Source organism: Mustela erminea, chromosome 6, assembly GCF_009829155.1.
Source record: "Mustela erminea isolate mMusErm1 chromosome 6, mMusErm1.Pri, whole genome shotgun sequence".
Taxonomy (NCBI): domain Eukaryota; kingdom Metazoa; phylum Chordata; class Mammalia; order Carnivora; family Mustelidae; genus Mustela; species Mustela erminea.
In genome coordinates, this window is record NC_045619.1 from 13,669,685 (window position 1) to 13,694,385 (window position 24,701).

The 24,701-nt window shown below is 51.9% G+C and overlaps 1 protein-coding gene across 3 annotated transcripts in view; it reads left to right on the forward strand.

Moving 5' to 3' along the window:
* The window catches only part of LARGE1 (LARGE xylosyl- and glucuronyltransferase 1), a 527,449-nt gene that overhangs the window by 466,258 nt on the left and 36,490 nt on the right, over nt 1-24,701 (forward strand). For all 3 annotated transcript variants that reach the window (XM_032346463.1, XM_032346461.1, XM_032346462.1), the window contains exons 10-11: nt 5,429-5,584; nt 20,981-21,144. In XM_032346463.1, coding sequence (XP_032202354.1) covers nt 5,429-5,584; nt 20,981-21,144 — 320 coding nt within the window. The remainder of the gene's footprint in view (nt 1-5,428; nt 5,585-20,980; nt 21,145-24,701) is intronic.

The window sequence follows — 24,701 nt, forward strand, 5'->3', positions numbered from 1 at the left end:
CCAACCCTCACTGCAAGGAGGTCTGGGGAATCAGGATGTAGGATCATCCTGATTAGCTTAGATCTTAAACAGATCATGATCCATTCACAGGAGCTGGGGATTGCAACTGCAAAGTTAGTGTTCTGCCGGGAATGAAGAATGAGGTAGAGAGACAGAGCTACGAGGAGGGGACCTTCTACCGCAAGCAGTCAGGCTAAGATTCACTGAAGAGATACACATTTGAGCTCAGCCATGGAGGCTGATACATTCCACGCATTCACATGGTAGAGAAGAAAGAAGGACACTCTGGGGAAGGGGATAGAGCATATGTAAAGGCACCAAGTCGTGAACGATAGGTTCCAGAAATGCCAAGAAGTTCTTACAGCCTGGAGAGAGAACAGGGATTGTAAGCGGGAGCCAGTTCTCAATGGGCTTAACTACCAGGCTAAGGAGGGTTGTAGAAAATTCTGTGGGTCATAGAAAAATCAGGGCCAATCTTGAGACAGACCCATTTTCCAGATACCTTTGATCCCTGTGACGTAGAAGACATAAGGGCCATGTTCTTGTTCCCGTGGCACTTACACTCGGGCTCTCATGTCTTAGCATTTGGGCGCCATAAGTTACTTTAAGAACCCTCCGGATTCTGAGTGCTTCATAAGCTGAATTTTTGACTTAAGCTTTTTCCGTAACCTTGTCCTCATAGTGAGGTCTCGTTTCTACCTTTGAAATGCTTTTTCCTTGATGGGCGATAGAGTCTCGTGTTTTTTTCTTTAATCAAGTGGACATCTACTGTCTTCCCAGATGAGGTTTACGTTTCCTGGACAGTGATCCATTTCTATCAGTTTCTCTGGCTCACTACAGGCTGACTCCCAAGTCTGCACATCTACTCAGCCTTCACAGACATTCCAGATGCAATCACATCCCACCCTTGGGGCCCCTGGTGCCTGCCAGCTTCTGCAGTCCACCTGGCACGTGACCCGGATGCCTCCTTCCCTGCTTCCTGCCAAGCCGAAGGCTCAGCCCCTGTGTCTGAAAAGTCCTAAACCGTCCTGCAGCCTCAGGATCCCAGGGATGGGCGAGATCCCTGTACTCGGAAAGGAAAAGTAGGCTTCTTTTATGATCCCATAATTCTTACATAAATCTCACATTCATGGCTGGGAATAGAGTTACCTAGTGATACAGACATGAGAGAAATGCTAGAGACCCCTAGTGTCTCTGTCTCTTTGAATCAAATCCTGACTGCCCCCCACTTCCTAGCCATGTAACTTGGGGCAATTTGCTGGACTTCCCCCACCTGTAAGATGGGATAAGGAGACTAATTACCTGTACCCTTGAGTGACGGCGTTAAATGAGCTCTGACAGTGACGTTTTCAGAGCCGTGCTAACGTGCCTCAGCAAGTGGGATACGTTATGATGGGTTTTCTCCACAAGCCTTGGTAGACTCACACGCACTTACCAGCTCCTCGCAGAAGTCTATTTTGGGACATTTTTCTCCAGTGTCACTCCGTCTCGCCTGTGAAAGCTTGTCAGCAGATGTCATCTACACCAGCAGCTTGCTGCCCCCAAGCCAGCAGTGATGGGTGATGCTGTCCCTCAAGGGACCAGGACATGACATTTGTCAGTAGTGAGGCAAGCGCTGATCAAAATTATCAGCAAGACTAACCCTGAGTCAGATTTTCCAAAGCAGGCATATGGTTTAGCGGAAGGATCAGTGCCCCGGAAGAGAGAACGTGGGCATGACTTCTCCCGCTGCTGTGTGACTCTGGGCAAGTTACTTTCTCCCTCTGGGCCTTGGTTGCTTTATACTTGAGATGGCCCTGACCAGAAACCAGCACTAACAACCTCCCTTTAACAACGTCTCCTGAAGGGAGCACATCACACCTGTAATTTAAAAGGGACAGTTACTGAATATGCTGCTCTCTCTCGCAGTTTGAAGTTCCAGAGAGTCATATCCCTTGTGTCCATCTTTGCATTCACGGCCCCGCTTGGTGCCTGCCGCACAGTCACTTGTTTGGAGGATTGAATGTGAAAACATCACACGCACTCACACACCAGCCTTGGCCTGATGTCTGGTGTATAGTGGGTATTAGATAAACACAGCTCTGATTTACTTTTTCAGAGCTTAGCACAGTAGAATGCAGTATGCTGTGCCCTGCTCAGGACAAAACGGTAAATCTGGATACACGTTAAATTTCTCCCTCCTCCAGTTTTTTGAGCCAGACGCATGTCCCTCAGTCTTCCTGCTGGCTCAGCACTTGGCAAGCACCAGGATCTTTGAGTGAGCCTTTGAGGGGGCTTCCCTGGCCCAGGGCAGCCAGGTTGCAAAGGGTTTTCTCAAATCCCCTTGGCCTGCCGGTGATCCCACCATCTTCTCCCCCTACCTTCCTTTACCCTGTGCTGCTTTTTCTAGAACAGCAGGCACCAGTGTCTACCCAGAGGCGATAGGCAGACCCAGATTCCCACCTGGGCACAGAGCAGAATGAGATATGATGAGATAAGAGGTGGACTGGAGCGGGTTGGGGGCACCTGCAGACCTGGGTCCTCGTGGTAGCCTTCACCCGATCCAAACTCACCACGTGATCTCGGACAAGCCCCCTCCTCTGTAAGCTGCACTGCCCTCATCTGCAAAGCATCCTACCCATTGATGTCGTGCATGGCGGCAGGAAGGAGCCTGGGGTTTCGGGCTGAGAGCTGGCTTTGTGTCTCAACTCTGCCGCTTACCAGCTGTGAGATTCAGATAAGTCAGGAACCGTCTCCATAAAATGGACAGTGGGATCCAAATGGGCTTAATTGGGATTTAATGACACAGTGCCTCCAAAGTGCCTGGCATATTTGTTTGTCCGGGGACCCACAGGCCAGCCCTTACTTTTACTGAGTGTAAGTTTCTCCCTGTTGAGGAAGTTCAAGTTCCCTGAGTCAGATACACATCCATCAGCCTCCCTGCTGGCTCAGCACTTGGCAAGCACCAAAATCTCTTGCAGCAAAGACATGATCCCCACAGGGTGGGAGTGACACCAGCTCGCATGCAATTATTTTAATGCGTGGCCCAGGACCTTCTCGTGCCCAGGCTGGTGTATCCTTGGAGGGGGGGGGGGTCTCTCCTCTCCTTACCCCTCGCATCCTTCAGAGGCAGAGGAAGAGAACGCACCCTGCGCACTCCTCCCTTCCTGGAATGCAAGCGCCGCCGAGTGGCCTCCTCCCAGGGAGGATCTGCCGAAAGGAGGAGACACGAGGGCAGAACACTGGTAGGCAGGCTTCTGCCGCCATCTCTGAGGGGAGAAGAGAACCCCCAGAATTCGGGGTCACCTGACCTGCAGGCACTGGGCTGGGCATTTGTTTAAGCCTCTTAACTGCTTTATGGAGTGGGGATTACTGGTTTCCACCTTGCTCGTGAAGAAACCGAGGCCGCAGAGAGTGAGACCAGCTGCCCAGGGACCCGCACAACTGAGAGTCACGGCCACGTCGGCCTGACGTCCCCAGTTCTTGCTCTGCCATCACCCTGTGTTCCCTGTGCCGTGAGAGAGGGACTTGGTCTCGCAGAACAGTATTTACCCAAACGGCTGCAAGGGCCTTGAACATTAAGAGAGAGGGCCTTCCAGATCTTTCCAAATGGTGGAGGCCCAGTTCAGGCAGAATGTGGCTAAAGGAGGAAGCCAGGAAGGGACTGAGCTCTGGACACCCTGTTTCCTTCCTCTGTCTCAATGTCAACTATGCTCGTCCTCCCGACCATGGGAGGCAAGTGGGGGAAAGGCGAGAGCTAGCTTATTTCTCCTGGAACATAACTGGGCATGAACAGGGAAGGCAGAAGACTGTGGGCTTTCAAATCAGGTCTATTCGAACTTAGACTTGAATCCCGGTTGCCACGTTTAAGAACTTTGTGGCCTTGGGCCAGTCATTGCTCCAGCTTCTTCATCTCTACAATTGTACTCCTTGTTCAGGTCGCTGTGAGGATTAAAAGACCCTGACATCATGCTCGTGGTGAAGGGTCCCCCCATCCCCAGACAGCTCCCCGACCAAGGGCATGAGCTGTCCCTGCTGGCTCCTCGTTTGGCCCTCCCACTCCACCACTCCTGTCTTGTCCATTACAGTCCGATCATCTTACTCAAAGCCAGAGTTGGTCATTCCCCCTCCGTTAGATCCTCTGCACCACAGCTGAGCTCAGGGCCAGGTCTCCCTGTGCCCCTCTCACCCCCGCAGCCTCCTCTCCCACCCAGCCCACCTGGCCCCCGAGCTCCGGCTACAGCACGTGAGCTCGCATTTTCCCGAGGGCCTTCCCTGCCCTGGACCATGCCACCACCATTGCCCCTGGGCCGGTCCCCTGCCTCCCAGGAAACTCTGGTTCATCCTTCAAGCCCCAGGACGTGCATCCCTAGAGCCCCTGTTTTAGAGCCCCCCTTTTCCCCGTGAGCTTCCCTCCACCATCACGTTCTGTGCTGTTTGTGGACACATCCCTGACCAGCCGCCAGCCAATCAAGGACGAGCACTGTCAGCAGAGCTCACTGCCCTTTCTCCTAACTTAATACGCTCCATGCACTGACTCGCCAGCCTTCATGGACGGCTTACTTCCTGCCAGACGCAACTTACATGCTTTCCGTGTAGGAACATGTTTTTTTTTTTTCTCGAGGCAGCTCTGTGACACGGTGCATCTGTCAGTCCTGGCTGGAGGCAGAGACCATACCAGTTATTCGAACAGAGAATTTAATCTTTAAAAATGGCAACTAGACATAAAGTGTTGATTTGGTAATGGAAAAAAAAGCAAAAATAGAAAATGGCAGGCAACATTTCCCATCCCTGGAGCCGAAGAAGCAGAGGGAGAGGTGGGAAGCATTACAAGTCGGGGCTGGCACCCAGGCCTTGGGCTAGGGGCAGCAGGCAGCTCCAGAGGCGGACCAGGAAACTCATCCTGAGTGTTGGAAAAGCTGCAAAATGATTCTAGCTGCTGCTACAGGAAGGAAGGGCCGCTGCCGCCTGGAAGAAAGGCGGTAGGGTGACGCAGGCACAGGAAGCACGAGGGGGCCGCCTTCCTTGCTCCTCCCCCGGACCCGCAGTCTCCCTCTCACAGCCTCCGCTGGCCGCATCTTAGGGGAGGTGGCTGGCAAAGTAGAAGTAGGGTTTGCAGAGCCCTGACCTTATTGTCACCAAGCAGGCTGGGAGAGAGGGAAGCTCGCACGCTGGCACAGAAGGGAGCTGTTGCTCTCTGCATTTCACAGACAAGGAAACTGAGGCACGAGAGTAAGTCACTTGACCGAGAGCAGAGGCAGGATCTGAACCCGCCCCGTCTGGCCTCGGCACCCTTCCTCTTCACCTGCCTACCGTAAATGGTGAGGGAATGAGTGAGGGAGTGAGTGAGTGCACGAGCCCACAAACGGTGCTTAGACCGGTGGCCAGCCGAGGCTGCGCACAAGCGCGAGGTCCTCCCTGCCTGCTTGCCTCCTTGTCGCCCTACCAGGTCATCCACTGGAACTCCCCCAAGAAGCTACGGGTGAAGAACAAGCACGTGGAGTTTTTCCGCAACCTCTACCTGACCTTCCTGGAGTATGACGGCAACCTCCTGCGGAGAGAGCTCTTCGGCTGCCCCAGTGAGGCTGATGTCAACAGTGAAAATGTAAGTGGCTCGCGGGGCACAGGGGCGGCCCCCACACACTGGGCTCTGGACATACCCGGAGATGGACAGGACCCTGCCCTTGCCCTGGGCGTCCCATCAGATGGGGGACACAGGTGCATCAGCATCACTGCGGGCGCAGAGCAGGGATGCTCAGCCTGGAGTTTCCAAGCAGAGGAAGCAGAAGGAGCCAGAGTTCCCATGAAGCAATAGATAGTGTGTCTCTCCGTAGCCCGGAAACTCTGAGGTCCTTGTGGACGTGGCACCCACGCAGGAGAGCCAGAGTTCGGTGCGGTCAGCGCGCGGGCGGCAGCAAAGATTCTCACAAGTAACTGGCCCCGGGAGGGTTTGCCTAGGTGAAGGAAATGTTCAGTACGTGGTCACAGGCATAGCTAGCTCCTGTGTTTTCCTGTCTCTTTGCTGTTTTTAATTTTTGCCTGCTGTATCTCATCAGATGTTCTTAGAGACCCTCTTTCTTTCCCCAATGGGAGTGGAGAGATGGAAGCCCAGGGAGGTTCAGCGGGCTGCTCACAGCCAACAACGAGCCAAGTAGAGAGTGATCTCAAGCTCTGGGGAGCAGGAAATGGGGAAGACAGCATTCCGTGTCACGGAAAAGGCAGGGCAGGGCAGGCTGACCTGGGTTTGTCCAGTTACCAAGTATGTGACGTTGGGCACGTCACTCAACCTCTCTGTGCTTCTGCTTCCTCAACCACCGAATGGAGATGCAAAACTTAAAGTTGTGTCTTGAGACTAAGTATGAAATTACATTTGAAGCACCCGGCTCAGCCTCTGCCGTGCGTTAGGTGCTCAAGAAGCATTTCCTCCCTTTCCTTGACCCTCAGTGTTAGACACAGAAGTAATCTGTTCATTCGGCGAACGTTCACTGAGGGCCTTCCTGTCGGAGCACTGAGCATTCACAGGTACAAAAGGACACCGGTCCTTGCGGTCATGGTGCTAATATGCTCATGGGGGAAACAGAGTTGGTAACTGTATGAACATTCAGGGGAAGTGATCGGCCAGCGGCAGGTGCTCCATGGCGGAATGTTAATGAGCAGCTGGGCTGCTCCATGGGTTTGTAGGGTCGGGGTGGGGAGGGAGCTTCTCCGAGGAGGTGATGGCCCTCTGAGTCCTGAATGACAAGAAAGAACCAGCCGTAGTAGAGCAGGAGGTGAGGGAAATACAAATCAAAGCCACAGTGAGCTACCTCCGCTCGCCTGTTGGGGTGTCTGTTACCGAGGAACAGAAGAGGACGGGAGTGGGCGGCACGTGGGGAAATCGGAACACTGTGCACTGCGGGTTCAATGCAGGATGCTGGGGCCGCTGTGCTGAACAGTAGGGAGGCTCCTCCAGAAATGACAGACAGAACTGTCCTCTGACCCAACAGCCCAACTTTGGGGATGTATCCCCAGGAACTCAGATAGGGATCCCCAAGGCAGTGTGTTCTTTGCCACGGTCAGGCCCGCGTTACCCTTGATGGCCGCAGGGGAGACAACCCCCCACCCATCCACAGATGAACGGATAAAATGGGCTGCATGTGTCCGATGGAATGTTGTCCAGCCTAAGAGCTAAGGAACTCTTACCCTTACCCTTGTGACAGCTTGGGTGGGCCAGGAAGTTGGGATACTAAGGAAAGAGGCCCGTCACCGAAGGGTAAGAACCGCGCGAGTGCCTCATGTGAGAGGCATCTGAAATCATCAACATACAGAGCTAGCAACAGAATGCTGGTTACCAGGGGATGGGGAGTGGGGTCATGAGGAGCCCATGTCCAGTGGGTACAAAGTTACACAACGTAAGCCCCAAAGATCTGCTGTACAATGTAGCACTTGTCGTTAACAGGGTATGGTGCCTTTAAACGTTTTAAGAGGGTAGATCTCATGTTAAGAGTTCTGACCACACTTTTTGTACACACGGAAGAGCCTAAGAAACTTTGGAGCGGGGGACGATGGATGTTTATTACCTTCATTGCGGTGAAAGTAACAGGAAAGTAACATATGTCCAAACTCACCGAATTGTTTTCGTGATGTGTAATCTTTTATATTGCCAATTCTGCCTCAGGAAACCTGGGGAGGGAGGTGGAAGAGCAGGAAAAGTACATTCAGGGTAGGCGGGAGTAGCTAGTACAAAGGCCCTGAGGCAGATCAGGGCCCCAGTATGAGGACCTGAAGGACAAGCAGCGTGCCCCGGGGGCTAGATGGAGAGAACAGCAGAAGCCGAGCATCAGGAAGGCAGGAGGCAGGTTGGAAGGATGTTGCGAGCAAGTGAGCGAGTCAGAATTTTGTTGTTACTATTATTGTTTATGTTCTTGTGTTGGACATCATGAGAATTCTTTTTGGCTCCCAGTGGCAAGGGAGGGTGTCTGCGGAAGGTCTAGAGGACGCACTCACCTGGCCCTTTACCTGGACGACTGGCCTCAAGGCCACCATGCCCCCCGGTATTCAGCTCCCAGGCCCCAGTGGAGTCCCCTCGAGCTATGGCCCTTCCCCGCATCACCCTCCTTGCCTTCGCCAGTAGTGTCTGCCCTTCTCTCCCACTGGCAGTGGAGGAAAGAATACCATTAAACACTTGAACTCCGGCTCAGATTCTGGGAACCACTTAGAGGTTTCGACAAATGGTGTGTTCTTCTGGTTTTTCCTTCCTGCTCAAATCCGTATTTGCCATCATCATCAATATCTAAGTGCCCATTCGGCACTTTTCCCCCAAACGCTAAATGAAAACTGTTCTCCTGCCTTTAATTTTTCCTGCGTGGAAGAGACTCCCATGAAAAGCCTTGGCAGGATGAAGCCATCAGTTAACTGTCCTCCAGGTGCACTGGTCAGAGTCTCACGAAGCGGGAGTCCCGTTAGATGTGACCCACCCACTTCTCCTACCGCCAGCTTCCCCTGGTAGTGGGGACGTCATCACTGGTTCCGTGACTGCATTTATTTGCTCAACAAGCAAGGTGAATGCCCACCTTGCAGGGCACTGGAGTTGAACTTAGAGACCGACCCCGTCCCTATATGGAAGTCGCTTGACACGTAACGAGTGTGAGACGTGCCAAGAGGTTGATCTTTCCGGGTGCAGAGAGGGCCAGGCATGAGAGGGCAGCCTTCTCTGAGCGCTCACCACAGCTGTTGTCCCAAAGGCTCTGCCCTTGACTGTGCGCTAGCCACACCTGCCGCCTGTCCTTCCTGTGCATTTCAGGCTCATATCCTGCCCCCGGGGTCCACAGGTCTAGATGCGGCATCCTCAGAAACTAGCCCTGCCCCACCGCTCACCTCCAGGAAAGCTGGAGGTCACTGCCACATGCCCCGTTTTCTTTTCGTCAGAGCACCTGCTACTATTCACAATTTGTCGGTCCGTGCAGCTGGCTCCTATTTCTTTTTCCAAATAGAAGAAAAGAATACAAGACCCTGAGAGACTTTGCCTGTCCTGTTCGCCCCTGGGGACTCCTTCCTGTAGCAGCAAAGCAAGCACATCCTAAGCACTTAACAAATACGTATTGAACGAGTGGGAGAGACGAAGGCAGTACCACGTAAAGGGCAGAGCAGCTGGAAAGCGGGGAGCCCAAGGAGAACATGCTGGTCGTCGGTGTCCTAGAGCACAGACATGTCGGGTGACAAAGAATGAAGCTGACCGGAGGGGCCTTGGCTGTGCTTAGTTTAGACTTGACCTGTCAGCAGTGAGGAGCCGCCAAAGGGCTTTAATCATGGTCAGGTTGACATTTGAGGGAAATGACTCCCTGAGTGGGCTCTCACACGTTGAAAGGGACAGGTTAGAGGCAGGGAGGTCGGTTAGACCATTGCCACGTCCCAGGCAAAAAGGTGCTGGTGTTGGGGCTCTGACCCAGGGCAGTGGCAGCAGGCATGGAGAGAACAGGTGGGTTGCTGTGTGAGTGCTAAGAACAGGGGGACAGGTGCAACTAGCCCTCAGAAATCACGAGGGCAGGTCCCCATGCCGCCTGCAGCCAGGTTCCTCGGGCTGAGCCCACCCCATGGGGCAGGGGTTAGAGCCAGGAGAGTAGCTGTAACATTGGGTTCTGGAACTGTGTCCCTGTGGGGAATTCCACACCCTGGCCCTTGGCAGCATATCAAATGGTAGCAGCAAACATATCCAGAGGGAAAAGGTAAGGTCTTGGATCTGGGCCAATGCTAGATGCTCCCCGCTCCGTGGGAGAAGTTGGTTAGAGCTGTGACAAGTGCACAGAGGGCGACAGTCTCGAAGAAATGAAATCAGAAACCTCTTCATGGGGCTGCTGGTCCCAGAGGAGAAAGGTCTCCAAAGGCGGTATCTGCCAGCCAGAGATAGTCGTTCCAATAGTCGCTGGCCATGGGGCTAGGGATCCAGGAGGAATGTTGCCGAGTGAAGCCTGTTCTAGCGAGGGATGCAGGCAGTGGGGGACGGGGAACGTTCTCCAGCATGAGAAGCACCAGACCAAGCTAACATTCCAATAGCACACGAGGAGGGCATTTCACACACTAGGGGAGAGCAGGTGCATCACAGAGGACTTCCTGGAGGAGGTAGGATTTGAAGGCCGAGAAAGGAGGAATGAGGACGTACAGAGCATGGGCCTAGAGGGAGGGAGTGCAGGGACAGCAGAGATCAGAGGTAAACAGGAACAGGGACCATTCAGAGGAAGGCAATGTGAGAACATAAATAGCTGCACAAGCTCATTATGATTATTTCTTCACCAGGGAGATGATGACGGTGGTGATGGGTGATGACAGTTGGGCTCCCTCGTCATCACAGCTCACTCATTCCGGAGATGCGTGACTCAGAGAAGTCATGTGAGTGCTCCGAGCCTTGGGTCACCGTCTTATAAATGGGGGACAGTGATGCCTTGTCACAGTGTTCCGTGGATGCTTTATGTTAAACCACCAAAAACAGGACTCGGCACCAGGAGCGCAGCGTTCCCTGAGGTGCCTTTTTTCCACAGATCACAGTACTGAACCCATCTGATACTGGGTCCAGATCTGTTGTTCCATGAACAATCTTCAGATTTGATTCACATTTTTCCTAGGCAGGCTTGGCAGAGGGGCGGCCTGCAGCGTTTCTTAGAGCTCGGTCTCTAAAGCGTTGCAGAGATCAGCAGCTTCGCTCTGTACGACACGATCCCAAGTGGATTTCCCACCAATTAGAGGCTCCGGGAAGGAAGGAGAGGCCAGGGGGCTGACCTTGCTGCCAAAGAGAATAAATGAATGAATTCAGGAAGCCAGGGTGAAGCTATGATGGGAAGAGTAGGCCCCCGTTCTAGACTCTGTGTTCGGGGTTCTTGCTCTAGGACAAGACGGTTTGGTTTGGAAACCATGGTTTAGACTGGCAGTAGCTGATCCCATAACGCCCCTCCCTTTTCTCAGCAACACGGCCCCAGGTGTCTCCAGGGAACCCCGGGGCTCCACAGAACACAGGCGGATCATCACGGATCTTTTCCACCCCTAGTCCATGCAAAAATCCTTCCACAGCGTCTCTAACAGGCTTGCATCTGGCCTCTGCTGGAATCCTCCCAAAGACAGGGAGCTCATCACTTCTAACAGTTGACTCCACTGTTGGGGGAAGCTCCAGATGCTCACCCGTTCTTCCTCATGTTGAGTGTAGTCTTCCCTTCCGTAAGGAATCCATTTCTGAGTCCTGTCCTCTAGAGCGGTGAAAAATAAGGACGCCCACCCCCCACCCCACACAGTCTTGCAGATAGGGTGGCATGTTTCCATACATTGGTTATTCAGAAACCTGCCGCTCTCCCTAAGCACTGTTTGATTAAGCCATGCTGTATCAAGAGTGCCTTGTTCCACCTAAGGGAGCTTTCCAGATAAAGGAAGCTCACCTTTTAAAATGCAGGGCTGCTGGAACATGCAGGTTTTAATCAATTTGGGTGGGAATCTTGGTAAAGGACATACGCTTCCTTCAGTAACCTAAGTATACAAAACCCAGTTTACCGTTTTCAGTGAGTCAGATTGTGCTGGCTGGGCTGAGGGGGCAGGAATTGGCCAGAGGAAGGAGGATGTTAGTTGTCCTAGCAGGAAATGGCCTCGGACTCTCCTGCTGCTTCTGCAGATCTCTTTTCTGACAGCTGTCGTTTTCAGGTTCCTCAGCCTCGAAACAACCCTTTCTGGGCTCCCCTCCCCGTTCATCCTTCCTCTGGCAGCTAAAGATAGAAAAACCAATGGAATGTAAGTCAGAAAGACCCCGAGTAAAAGAATCATGCGTTGTCATGGTAGAAGTTAAATTATGAAACATAGCAGACAGCCAAAAACGTGCAAAAAAAGAAAAAAAGAACCAACAAAAGACTGGACTCCAGTGAGTTTTGACCTATCTGTGGAATTGTAAGTCAGTGGACGGTGTCTGCAGATGTAGCACTCCCTTGGCCCATGTCCGCAGCAGACATCACTAATCAATGGCCCCGCCCCTTCCACTTGGCCCTGCCCATTCCATTCGGGCTCCGCCCCATCCACGGTATCCTTGCCAAGACAGCCTGCCAGGAAACCAGAACCAGTCTCCGAGTGATGACACAGGAGACGCTGGAGCCTGTTGAGTCTGTGTCCCTGTGCCAGGCGTTTGTCATTCCAGTGTCTCCTAGAACGGAGACAGCTCTCTTTGCTGCTTCAAGACCTTCATCTGCTTTTTTGAGCCTCTGCCAATTGGGGGTTTCCTGCAGGGAAAGAGAAGAGGAAGTGCAACTTTAATCTTCACCCCAATCGAGGGAGGTAGGCTTTATGAGTCGCATTTCACAGATAAGGAAACCAAAGCTCAGAAGGGATGAGTTACTTGCTCAAAGTCAAACAGCCCCTGAGCGGTGGGCCATGATTGGAAAGCAGGTCTGTGTCACTCAGAAGTGATGAACCAGGGCCGTGCTTCCCACGTGGATGGAGCTCTGGATATAAAATGAATATAATGAGAACTAGAGGTTATTCAGTGATCATTCTAGTGGTTGTCACCATTCCTTACTCTTTCACAAACCCTGCAAGGTAGTTATTACCTCCATTTCTAGAGGAGGAAACGGAGGCTCAGAGAAATGAAATCATGGGCCTGGGTGGCGGCAGTGCTGGAACCTGTATGAGTGGTCTTTCTTTCTGCAAGTATTTACTTTGCTCCTTGATCTCGCCCTGCAGTACCTGCCCCGTACCCCAGCATCCCTGTCTCCCGCGGCTCCTGACTTTATGTTTCTGCATAGAACATCCACTCCTCAGTAGATCATGTCTCTCGCTACTAGAAAGGAAGCTCGGTGACTGCAGGGAATTTTATCTGCTTCATTCATCAGTGTATCTCCATGCCCATAAAAGATGGCCTGGCACCTGCTAGGCGCTCAGTGAATTTGGGTGAACACATGAACTATTCTGAGTCCTTTCCTTGAAGCATCTGTGGAGTGCTGGAAAGATCCCGGTCCACGACATCAGAACACCTGGCCCGAGGACTAGATCTAGGACTACAGGCATAACTCTCCTTCCCATGGCCTCAGTAGTGTCATCTGTCAAATGGTCAGTGAGTAAGCCCAGTCCAGACTGTCATGAGAGTTGAGGGGTTAAGGTGTGCGGAGTGCCGCCCCTCCTAGGGTGCCTGGTTCCAAGAGTTGGCCAGTAAGCTTGTCCTGCCCCCTTCCCTTCAGCTGCTCTGTGGTTCCCCCTTGCCTCTGGAAAGAGGGTTTCAGACTCCCTCATCCAACAGGGGTTTTGGGCAGCCTGCACGGCACGTTCCCTGGTACCAGCACTATCCAGACAAAAAGACCACAGCGTCCCTGTGGCTCAATTAGAAGTTAAAAATAAGACATATAGAAGCAGACTCTAGAAACACGTTCCGGCATGGGGACCAGATGGCCCTGTGGAAACAGCTGTATCCCGGAGAAACCTCAGAGAAAAAGCAGAATGCGTTATTGTTCTCACGTGTGGGCTGCATGTCACCCGTTCTTCAATCACGCGGCGGGCAGCAGAGCCCCTGGGTGGACAGTGCCAGACAGGGCCAGCCTCCAGGGGCCCTGCACGGGCATGGTTAAGTTCTAGAGCCTGAAGGAGCACAGCCTTGGCTTGGGGGGCCAGGGGCGAGGATAAAGGGAGGAGCCATGCAGTCAGGCCACTCAGGGGATGTGTCCAGGCTACAGGCACGCCAGCGTGGCCTGTCTGCTTTGTTCAGCTCCAGCTTGCACACATCCCTCCTTCACACCCCTAGGCTCGGGTTGTAATCCGTCCACACACGCCAGGTGCTTTCCCTTCGTGTGCTTTTGCCTGCAGCAGCCCCCTGCCCTCTTCTTCTGGCAAACTTGTCCTCCACGAGCCAGCACCTTGCGCAGTGTCTAAGAAGAGGACGACGGCTCTGGGAGCAGGACTGCCACACGGAACATCTAAGCATTACTGAATATGAGAGTTCAGAATTCCGGCCATTTACTTAGACTCTTTGTGCCTCAGTTTTCCTCTCTGTAAAGTGGGAACCACAACTAGTCCTGTCTGAGTGGGCTCAGTGAAGACTAAATGAGGCGGGACAGTGTGACACACAGCACCTGCCTCCCTCCCCGCCGTCATTAAGTCTTGTTGGTGTTACGAATATGTTGGTATCAGGGACCGTGCCGCGCAGGCTTCAGTATTGTCCTTGCTGACTTGCTTCTTTGTCTCCCCACCCAGACCAGATGAACAGTTTAAATGTAGAACCTGGGGTTCATTCCCCAATCCTAGCACATACCTGTCCAGGTGGTTTAATAAAGCAGCTCACCTGCTCCCTGGAAAACCACTGAGGTGGGTTCAGGAGAGGTGCGTTCGAGTCCCAGCTTCTCTGAGCAAATCAGCTGAGGGCACTAGGGCAGCCCTGCCTGTCTCATTCAGATAGTGGGAGGAACAGATGAAGTCCTGGTATCAAGGTGACAGAAAACTGAAAGTAAATGTAGGAAGTATCAAGCAGGATTCTGGAGTGTTGCTGTACCCACCAGATACTTCCACCCCTGCTGCTGAGGCATCAGAAGGAGAGGTATCTTAAGAAGGAGTTGACGCCTTGCTTGGTCTGTTGTACCCTGTCATCATCATTCACCAGCTAGAAGAGGCAAGTAGGTGTGTTAAAGTAGCACAAGCAATTTAAAATGGGCTCAGCCTGCTGGAAGGGTTATTACTCACATAAGTCCAAATGGGCGTTTCTGATTGGCAGGTGGCTTTTCTCCAGGTTCAGTGGCCCAGACTCCTTCCATCTTGTGGCTCTGCCCTCCAGGGAGCCTTGGACTCCACCCCCAGATGCCCTTGTTCTGGCCAACAGAGAGGAGTGTGTGTGAATCTGCCTTGAAAGTGGGGCCTGTAGTAGTGAGAAGCTGCCCACATTCCACTGACCAGCCTTGGCCATGCAGGAAGGTTGGGAAGGCAGCCTGGCTGTGCTCCCAGGAAGAGAAGAGACCATGAATCTTGGTGCATGCAGAAGGTCCCCATCACTGGGGAGGACACATGCATTCAGTCCCCTGTGGACATAGAACCATCTAGCATTAGACCTGGAAAGAGCCCCAGAGATTGATTAAGAAGGCATTGTAGTGACTTGGTCTCATACAAGAATGAGGGGAGATACAGGTGGAGGTAATAGCTCTGTTCGCTCATCGTGTGACCTTGAACAAGTGGCTAAACCTTTCAGATGATGAATGCTTTCATCTGTAAACAAGGCAGACTGCTGTCCCTAAGCCGCAGCCTTAGTGTGAATATTCAAGGAGAAAATGCTTGCAGACCTCCCAGCATGTACCCTGACCCTAGTGGGGCACTTGATCCTTGAGAGATCTTTTCAGAAACCCGAACCCCTTGTCTTAGCAATCGGAGAAATGACTTGCTAAGGTCACATGGAGAGTGGGTGTCGGAGGGATCCGGTCTCCATTTCCGGTTTTCCCCATAACCTCTCTCCGTAGTTTTTCCTGACTTTGAACGGAAGTTTACTGGGCCGGAGCCAGGGACGTGCTTCCAACCCCTCTGAATCCTCCGGCGTGACCAGCCATCAACTCCGACAGCTCAGAGGTCAATCCAGGCCACTGTCCTTAAGGATGGGAAGAAATAAATGCGAACTGCTTAAAGGGCCGTTTTCCCGGGAGTCCAGATCTCCCTGTGCCTCAGCTGGCTGCCCAAAGAAGCAATTTAGCAAATGCATTTTATCTCAGGAGAAATCTGTCTTTTGTTTCTGTGACTTGCTTCTCAGGAGCCTACCGCTCCCCGCGTGGCCACAGTCTGGAGTGCCGTGGAGTTCAGCCCTGTTAATGAAAGCTCTCCCTCCTGCTCAGCATCTCCCCGGAGAAATCACCCATACTCTAGGTGGGAAGGGGGGCTCGTTTTTTAAGGCGGCTTCAGCCCTCCCCCTGAGATAACATCAGCCTTGCAGCCAGCACGAAGAAATCCTAATTTAGAATTTGAAAAGGTACATCATGTAATCATAACATCGCTTGGGTTTTGCTTAGCACTTTACAGTTTGCAAAGCACTTCTACACACATTAGCTCCTTTGAGCAAATTGCAGGGAACTCGTTAAGGACAGAAAAGTAGAAAGGAGCCAACAAAATTCATCTGTGAACCCGCCAGTCAGAGAAAAGCTTTGTTAACATTGTAATGTGTTCCCTTTGGTCTCTTTTCTATGTGGCTTTTTGTTTGTTTGTGTCTTTGCTGTATCGGGATCTTACGGCAGATGCATTTTTATGGGCTGCTTTATCATGGAGCATTATGCCTTCCGCTGTCTCCTTGATCCTTGCATCCATCCCCGAGGAGCGGAGGCCCCTCACTGCAAAGATGCCCGTGGTGTGAGGTCCCAAGGCTGGCTTCTCAGTCCGGAACTGCTTCTCCCTAGCCGTGTAACCGGCAGATTACTCAAACCCTCTGAGCCTCAGTTTCCTCCTTTATAAAACAGAGGTGTGTGTGCTGAGGGATTAAATTAATAAAGCAACCCACCTGAATGCACTTAGCACCGCACCTGGCACAGAGCAGGCGCTATATCCGAATCAGCTGAGCGAAGGGACAAACCGCCACGTTGAGAATGATTGTAACACTAAACTCAAGGAAGGCGTCTGGCTGATCCAGGGTGCCATGGATTTTGACATCCTATGTCGGACATCATAGCTGATGTGTTTGCCACGATACCCGGTGTGGTTGCTAGACACAGTGTTCCCCAGACCCTTCCCCTTCAGCGCTGTGATGGCCACAGGTGACCTAGGGATGCGGATGGCACTGAACCACAGCATTGGTACCTGGAAGTTTCTAGAGGCTACTTATCCCCAGGACTGCTGATCGACCCTCCTGACCAGGTCAGGCCATGCTCTGGGCATTGTGGAAGCACTTTCACTGGTCCCTCTTCCTTTTTAAACACGAGGACATGGCTGTGAGGACATCTGGTAGGGGCCTGGTGGGCACACCAGGGCACAGGGTGCTCTAGATGTTCTAGGTACAGGAAATTGAGATTGACTAGGATACAGCTCCTGCCATGAGGAGCCCACTGTATACGGGTGCCTTTCAGAAAAGGGCTCTCGGAGCTCTTTACCTTGGAACGTTGTTTTTTCCGGACTCAAGGGTATGTGCCTGCATATATAGAGAGAAACCCCTGTACACACAGATGCATTTCTCATGTTCTGGCCACTGATTCCCCCTCTCCCATGAGGAGGATACCTACTCTTTCAAGGCTCATTGAAGAAAAGCCCCCCCCCCCCCGCACACATCCATACCCATCTTCACATGTCCCCACCCCCGTCTTCCCTGAACCAAAGCCATGCACTCCTGTCACCTTAAAAACAGCACACAAATGAAACCACCCCCACCCCGCTCAAACAACCCCGCTTTTGCAAAGAGCTTTGCAGATGTGTATGCTCTGAAAGGGAATAATTGCGAGTGTTCTTTTGCAGTGTGGGCGAAAGGGAAGGAGGGTATGAGTTGGTTGAGTTTCCCATTACAGGGAGACATTGTGGTTTCTAGGTATATTTGGGTTCCTCAAGGAGGAGGATGTGGGGAGTGTGTCCAACACTCGTGAGACAGAAACGCGATCCAGGCTCAGTGAGCTCCTGCCTTCCCTGCCCTCGCCCGACTGTCTCCTCCAGGTGGCAGCTGAGGTCAGAAAGCAGCTGTCCGGGGACCCCTGGGTGTCTCTACCGTTAAGCGTCTGCCTTCAGCTCAGGTCATGATCCCAGGGTCCTGGGGTCGAGTCTGGCATCGGGCTTGCCGCTCAGTGGGGAATCTGTTTCTGCCCCTCCCTCTTCCTGCCTCTCATGTTGCTTATGTGCATTCTCTCTCTCAAATAAATAAATAAAATCTTAAAAAAAATAAAGGAAGGAGGAAGGAGGGAGGGAAGAAAGGAGGAAAAGAAGGAAAGCATCCTTCCAGGTGTCTCCCCTCCCTAACTCTGATAACCGCTGTGGTCATAGATGACGTCTGCTGTGTCTTTAAGCCAAACACCATAGTCCGCCCGTGCGGGATCTCTCGGCATCCTCCGACAGCCCCCTGGGTCGTTCTGTTATCATCCCCATTTTACACCTGAGGCAGCTGAAGCTCAGAAGGGTTAAGCACCTCACCCGCTCGCCCAAGACTGTACAGAGGAGAGTGGGATAGAACCTGTGACCTCAGCCACGGTGCTGCGTGTGCTTCTTGACCCGAGACTGAATGAGCATCTTTCCCGGAGAGGTAGCTCGGTAGTAGAGGCACAGACCCAAGTTCGACCTCCCTGAGTGACCTCAAAATCTTGAGGCTGCTTTTCAGCTGTCAAATGTGGCTGCACCTGCCCCACTGGAGGGCTCCAAGGAAAGAGATCACGCGTACCTTGCACCTTGCCGGCCGCGTGCTTGGTTGCTGTCCAGCACGTTTTCAGCCATCACAGACCCTTGAACTGCAAATACAGGAGCAGATAATAGGCTTAAGGATGATCACCCTCCATGCATAACATTAGAGGATACGGAAGGAAAATCAGGCAGGCCTTCCAATGGTCACAGTCTTCACGTAGGTATTTCTTCTCTTCACAACACATGAATATTAAGCATCTGTCATGCCGTGGGCACGGTGCTAGGGCCGATGGTAAAGTGTCACCGTGTCTCCAGGAAAGTTGCCCTGAAATAATTTGAGTTCGAACTGACAAGTGCTTGAGCGGAGTTAGGAATTGAGGGCTCTTGAGTCAGGAGAAGTGGACCCGCTGTAGCCGGCATGGTTCGCAGAGGTGTCAGAGACGGACTCGGTGTCATCCAGGCTGAGTCTTGAAAGGTAAATAGAAAGTGTCCTGGTGGAGAAGAGCGGGTGAGGGGAGGGAGGGACGTCGAGAGGGAAGAAGTGGACAGAGTGGCAGAGGAAAGGAGGGAAGGGCGGGTTCGGGGAGCAGAGAGATCACTGCTGCAAATCCGGAAGACTCGGGGGAGTGGGGGCGCTGGGCCAGAGAGAGAGGCTGTGATTGTCAGCAACGATCTGGGTTTAATCCCGCAGGTCAGAAGGGGTTGTTTGGCTCCTAGAATGTTAAATGGAATGAAAACTGCAGTTTCCTGGCCTTACATGAGTCACACCGTTGGCATAATGGGAGTCGTCAAATAGGCCAGGACTTGAACTTCAAAAACTGAAAAGTCTCCCTGATTGCAACGGTGTTAACCATGTTAAAAATCTTCATAATGGGCGAGAACATCTCCTCGATCACTGGACCTCCACGGGTCCCCCCTCCCTACCCCAGCAGCATTTGGAAGTAGGTGGGTATATTTGGAGTTGTACAAGGCTTTCTGGAGAACGTTACCAGCATTTAGTGGGCTGGGGCCCAGGAGGCTAACTGTTCGGGGAATCTGTGGGACAGGGCACATTATGAAAAACTCCCTGCACAAATACCAGTGACCCGCCCCCCCCCCATCGATTATCTATGGCTCCAATACTGTAAAACCTCAGTGGGATTCAATGAGAAGTGTTCATCGAGGAGGCAGGCGTGCTGAGCTTCGCCCGGCTTGCTCCCGCACCTCGGGCAATTGCAGAGCTTCTGCTCGCCTCCAGGTGTGTCTCGTCTTCCAGCAGGCCACCCAGGTATTTTCTCATGGTAGTGGTGGAGGTTCGAGAAACATGTGGTTCTTCTTGAAGCCTAGTCTCACTATGAGGGCAGCGTTGCTTCCCTACCATTTTATTTGCCAAAGCAAGTCTCACAACAGAGTAGAGATGTGGGAGGGGGTCAGGAGTCAAAGGGATTAACACAGTAACGTGCTGTCACTCACATCTTGACAAATAAGGCCATAGCTTAATCTAGCTTTATCTACAAAGACAGTGGTTTTCGCTGAGACAGGATCATACAGAAGTGAATTAATATAATTCTTGTTTACTACACTGTTGGCTTGGGGATTTAAAATATGCATACACCTTCTTCTTGGAAAACTGCTCTGTTACCCTCAGTTACGTGAGTAGCTCTAGCCATGAAAACTGTAATCTACATCCAGCTATCTGCTGTCGTGTAATGGACTAGGCTGATGTCATAGAAAAAATATTAGAACGAGCCATAGGACCTTTGGCAAATTCAGCTGAAATATAGTTTGCATATAATAAATTCACCCATTCTAAGTGTATAGTTTGTTGACTTCTCACAAATGTATACCCATGGAACCATCACTGGAACCATGACCTGGAACATTTCCATCCCCCAAAAAAGTTCTCTCTTGCTTCTCCCTAGTCTATCCCCTCTGCCCCCACACATCCACTGATCTCATTTCTTTTCCTATTGAAGTTCTTTTACTGTTTCACTGCAAATCTTCATCTATGAAACCAGCCCAGTCACCCCTGCCTGGGAGGATATGGTGGGGTTGGCATGACATGGTTGTGTATCAGGCAGCTGTACATCCTCAGATCTGGATATTGTGCATCTGCGTCTGCCCGTGTCAGATGCTAAGTCCTCAGTTCCCTGCTGACAGGTTATCCAGCTCTTGCACTGGTTGGGGTAGGAAGGCAGGTAGAGCTATGTAAAGAACTTATTCAGGCAGATTAAGAGAGCAGGACTTCTCAAGAGTTAGAAACAAGAAGGAAAAGTGGATGCCAAAACTCGGATGAAATGAAAGGAACAGATCTTTACATTTTGTTTACGGGTTGGTTTAGTCTTTCTCTTCAATACCTGGTACAGAGATTGACGTCTGTAGTTCTAGATGGGAGAGAGAACTCATGCAAAGGCTCCATTTGGGTTTTGGTACTCTGTTCCCTGTTATGTGGAACTGTACTGGGTCACCTACCAAAGCGTTTTCTTGTTTTTTTTTAAGGAGTTTGTGGTTGCTTACATATTTGTCAATGGTGACCACCATCATTCTCAGCTCAGAGGAAGCTTGCTTCTCAGATAGAGAGGACAACTGCCCCTGCCTTTTTAAAATTAAATGCAGAAGAAACTAAAACCAGTGATCCTGTTCTCCCACGTTTGACCCATCAACAACGTCCAGTGAATAACTGACTCAGACAAGGGCAGGCTCCTGGCTCCTTGGGGCGTCCCTTCTTGGTCCCATACCCCCTTCTCCTACATTTCAGCTCCAGAAGCAGCTCTCTGAGCTTGATGAGGACGACCTGTGTTATGAGTTCCGGCGAGAGCGGTTCACTGTCCACCGAACCCACCTGTACTTCCTGCACTATGAGTATGAGCCTGCTTCGGACAACACGGATGTCACCCTGGTCGCTCAGCTCTCCATGGACAGGTAGGCCGATGGGTCCTAACCTCCCCACAGTCCCACCCTGCAGCTCTACACCCAGTCAAAGGGAAAAAGGAGAGATGGCCTGACAGCCGTAGGCTTGGGTCACACTCCTCTCCAGCCCTGAAAACAAGGGCTCTTGTCTTCTGGTGAGGGTGGTGGTTTTGAGAATAGAAGAATTGATTCTAAAGAATAGAGCTCTACTCAGACTACCTCATGGAAAAGGGGGGTATTATAGGGAGACACATATTCTGGAATCACTATCACTGCGGGAAAGCAATCAGTTTCTTTTTCTTACTGTATTGATGCGACAAACATCCACCAGACCTTTATTTGGAAGTACTGATGAGATCCCTGTCCTTATGGGGCCGACAGTCTAGTGCATTGATTGTCCACCTTGGCTGGGGACATACTGAATCACGTGGGGGGTCTTAAAACAAATTCACCTTCGAGCTCCATTGCAGACCAGTTAAGTAAGAACATTTGTGTGGTGGAGACCTTGCATTGTTTCACACTTGGAATATGCAGCCAGAGTTAAGAATATGAGTATAGCGGTATGAACAGCAAATAGATAGTTGAGTAAAATGATAGTAACTGTGATAAGTACTTTGGAAGGAACTGAGACTGAAAATAACAATGTCAAGAGAAGGACCTTCCTTGGGAGATGTGGTCAGGGGAAACCTAAGGAGGGGACATTTCTGCAGAGACCTAAAGGAGGAGAAAAGGAGTCAGGAATATGAATTGCTGAGAAAAACAAAAACAATTCCGGGTTGGTAAAATAGCAAGTGTAAAGGCCCTGTGGTAGGAGGGGGCTCGCACATTCAGAAACATGGTAGAAGTATGCTGAGGCATAGTAGCAGGGACATGGCATGAGATGAAGATTATAGAACATTTGAAACCCACCAAAACATTTGAATTTTATTCTCAGTGTGGTGAAAAGTTATTGAAGACATTTACACAAATTTATATGATCCAATTTATGTTTTTGAAACCATCTCTCTCACTGCCAGGGGTGCGTGGATTCAAAGCCCCAAGGTCACTCACTCCGGGCTGTACTTTTCCATACCTGGTGTCCTGGGTGTCTCCCCACCACCTCGGCCCACCGGCTTTCTCTTTGACACATGGCCCACAGGGGCTCCCTACCCTCAGTTTCCTTCCTACCATTCCCTGTCCACTCCCACAATTAGGGAATCTGATGGGCTCATTCTCGCTTAGAGTCATCTCAGAGATGCCTGTCCAGCCTCTGGCTGCACCTGCAGAGGCCTGTTTCTGGGACCGCATGGGTCCGTGCCTGTGGCGTGCTGAGAGCGGTACCTGGCACGCTTGTTAAGTGTTCAGCAAATGCTCGTTATTTGCGGGGAGTGATTAAGGCATGGACAAACCAGTGCAGGAGCAAGCCGTTGGACACGAAAAGGTTCACGTGCAGAAAGGGGTCTGGGAGCTGGGAGGAGCGCATGGAACCTTGCATCCAGAGACGTCCAGGAACGAGTCACACAGAGCGTGGCTGACGGAAGCAGACTCCGCGCCTTGAGAGTCCCACTTTGCGTTGGCGGTTGCTTGCTTGTGGAACTCAGTGGCTCCACGGGCTGGGGGCTTCCTGGAGGTTCATAGGCCTCAGGACTCCCGTGCAGAAACACAGAGAACTTGCAGAACGTAACAGGTAGCAGGTAGAGATGAGCTGGGTTGAAAGGGAAAAACCCAGAGCTGTCCCGCACCAGCCCTGACCTGACCTGCCGTGAGACCTCAGGCAAAGTCTTTCTCTTCTTGGGGCCTCGGGTTCCGGATCTCCAGCATTCACATAACCACTCTGGAACTATTGTGTGAGCATCTGTAACTGTGGTGTGCCGGGCTCTTGTGAGGCTGGGGATATTTATAAGAAGACCCTGCTTTTGCCTTCAAGGGGTAGAGAGCATCTTCATGACTCGGTGTATTAGTTGTCTGCTGGAGCAGAACAGATTGCCACAGATTTAGCAGGTTCAATAACTTCAGTATCTTGCAGTTTGGGGGGTGTCCAGAGTCTGGAGGAGTGCTAGCAGGGTCTCCTGCTCAGCTCCCAGGACTACCATCAAGGTGTTGGCTGGGGGCTGTGATCTCACGGGAGTCAGGGGCCTCCGCTAAGCTCACTCGACTTTTGGCAGAATTCAGTTGTAGGACCGAGGTCCCTGGTTCCTCGCTGCCTGGTGTCTGGGGTCTTTCTGAGCAACAGGAGGCCATTCTTAGGTCTTCGCCATGTGGTCCTCTGACGGCACAGCAGCTTCCTTCTTCAAAGCCAGCGGGAAACTCTCTACAGTCTGTTCTATCCCATGATCCACGGGAGCCGCATTCCGTCCCATTCCCGGGTCCGGCTCACACTCAAGGGTGGGGTTGGACGGGTGTGCATGCCACAGGGCAGCCGTTGTGAGGGCTACCTTGGAATGCAGCCTGCCACAGACAGGTAACAGGTTCTTACTCTAGACAGATGCTGTGGGAGGAGCCCCCAGCCCTGCTGGGCAGTGGAGAAAGGGAGAGACAGGGAGTGGGTCCAAGGGGAGATGTTGCAGCATTGTATTGGAGGCTCAGTAGACAGTCGGTAGGAAGCACACAGGGAGAGAACAGGAAGCATGCAGCATATTCAGGGAACAAAGAGCCCCCCCACCCCGACCCCGGCCTGCTGGGAACACACAGGCTCTGGTATGGTTACAGCTTAAGGCATGGGGGAGAAAAAGGGGGACAGATGGGATTACAGAGTGCAGTGGAGAAACCAGGGCGGATAGCCCCCCACGAGTTCAGACTCATCAGTGAGGCTCCATAAAGGACTGAGCTAGACCAGAGCCCAGAGTCACCCCTAAACTTCTGTGTCCCTTTGACCTCTCACCCAGGCTTCGGTTCTGGTGCAGACACCGCCCCCCCCCACCCCACCCCAGAGCAGCACTTGAGCGAGTGACCTGGCCGTATCAGACCCCTCTTCCCATTTCTCTTCCCTTCCCCTCTATGCCATTTCAAATGAAAATAAAATCCGGTCCTTGAGATTCATGCTGACTCATGGTTGAGATTAGTCTTCTGTTCTCCAGACAGCAGTGCAAGTGCCCCTCAGACCCCTCGAAATGGGTTATCTGAAGCTCAGAGATTATAGTCTGCCCAGATGAGTGAGTTCCACATAATTCCAGCTTCTCACCTCTTAGAGCACCCCTGGTTTTCCTTGGTCCCGTTCACGCCTCTTGTTTGTATGTTTTGTTTATTAACAAGATACGCTGAATCAGGGTTAGTGGCCAGTGGATACCTCCAAACTCAGGAGAAAGTGAAAGAGACAAATCCGACATACTTTCTAATCAGAATCAGGTGCCCTGACATTGAATAACTTGGACCCTGGAGTCGGGCACTGTGGGGTCTTGATGGCTCTGCCACTTCTTGGCTTTGACCTTTGGGCAGATCAGCTCTCCAAGCCTTGGTTTCCTCATCTCATAATCCGGAAATGGCAATGACAGTGGCTCCCCCCAGGGTTGTTGTCATGACCAGAAAAGTTCACGCATAGCTGGGACTGAGCCCCAACATACAGTCCGAGGCACCCTATCGTGTCATAACAC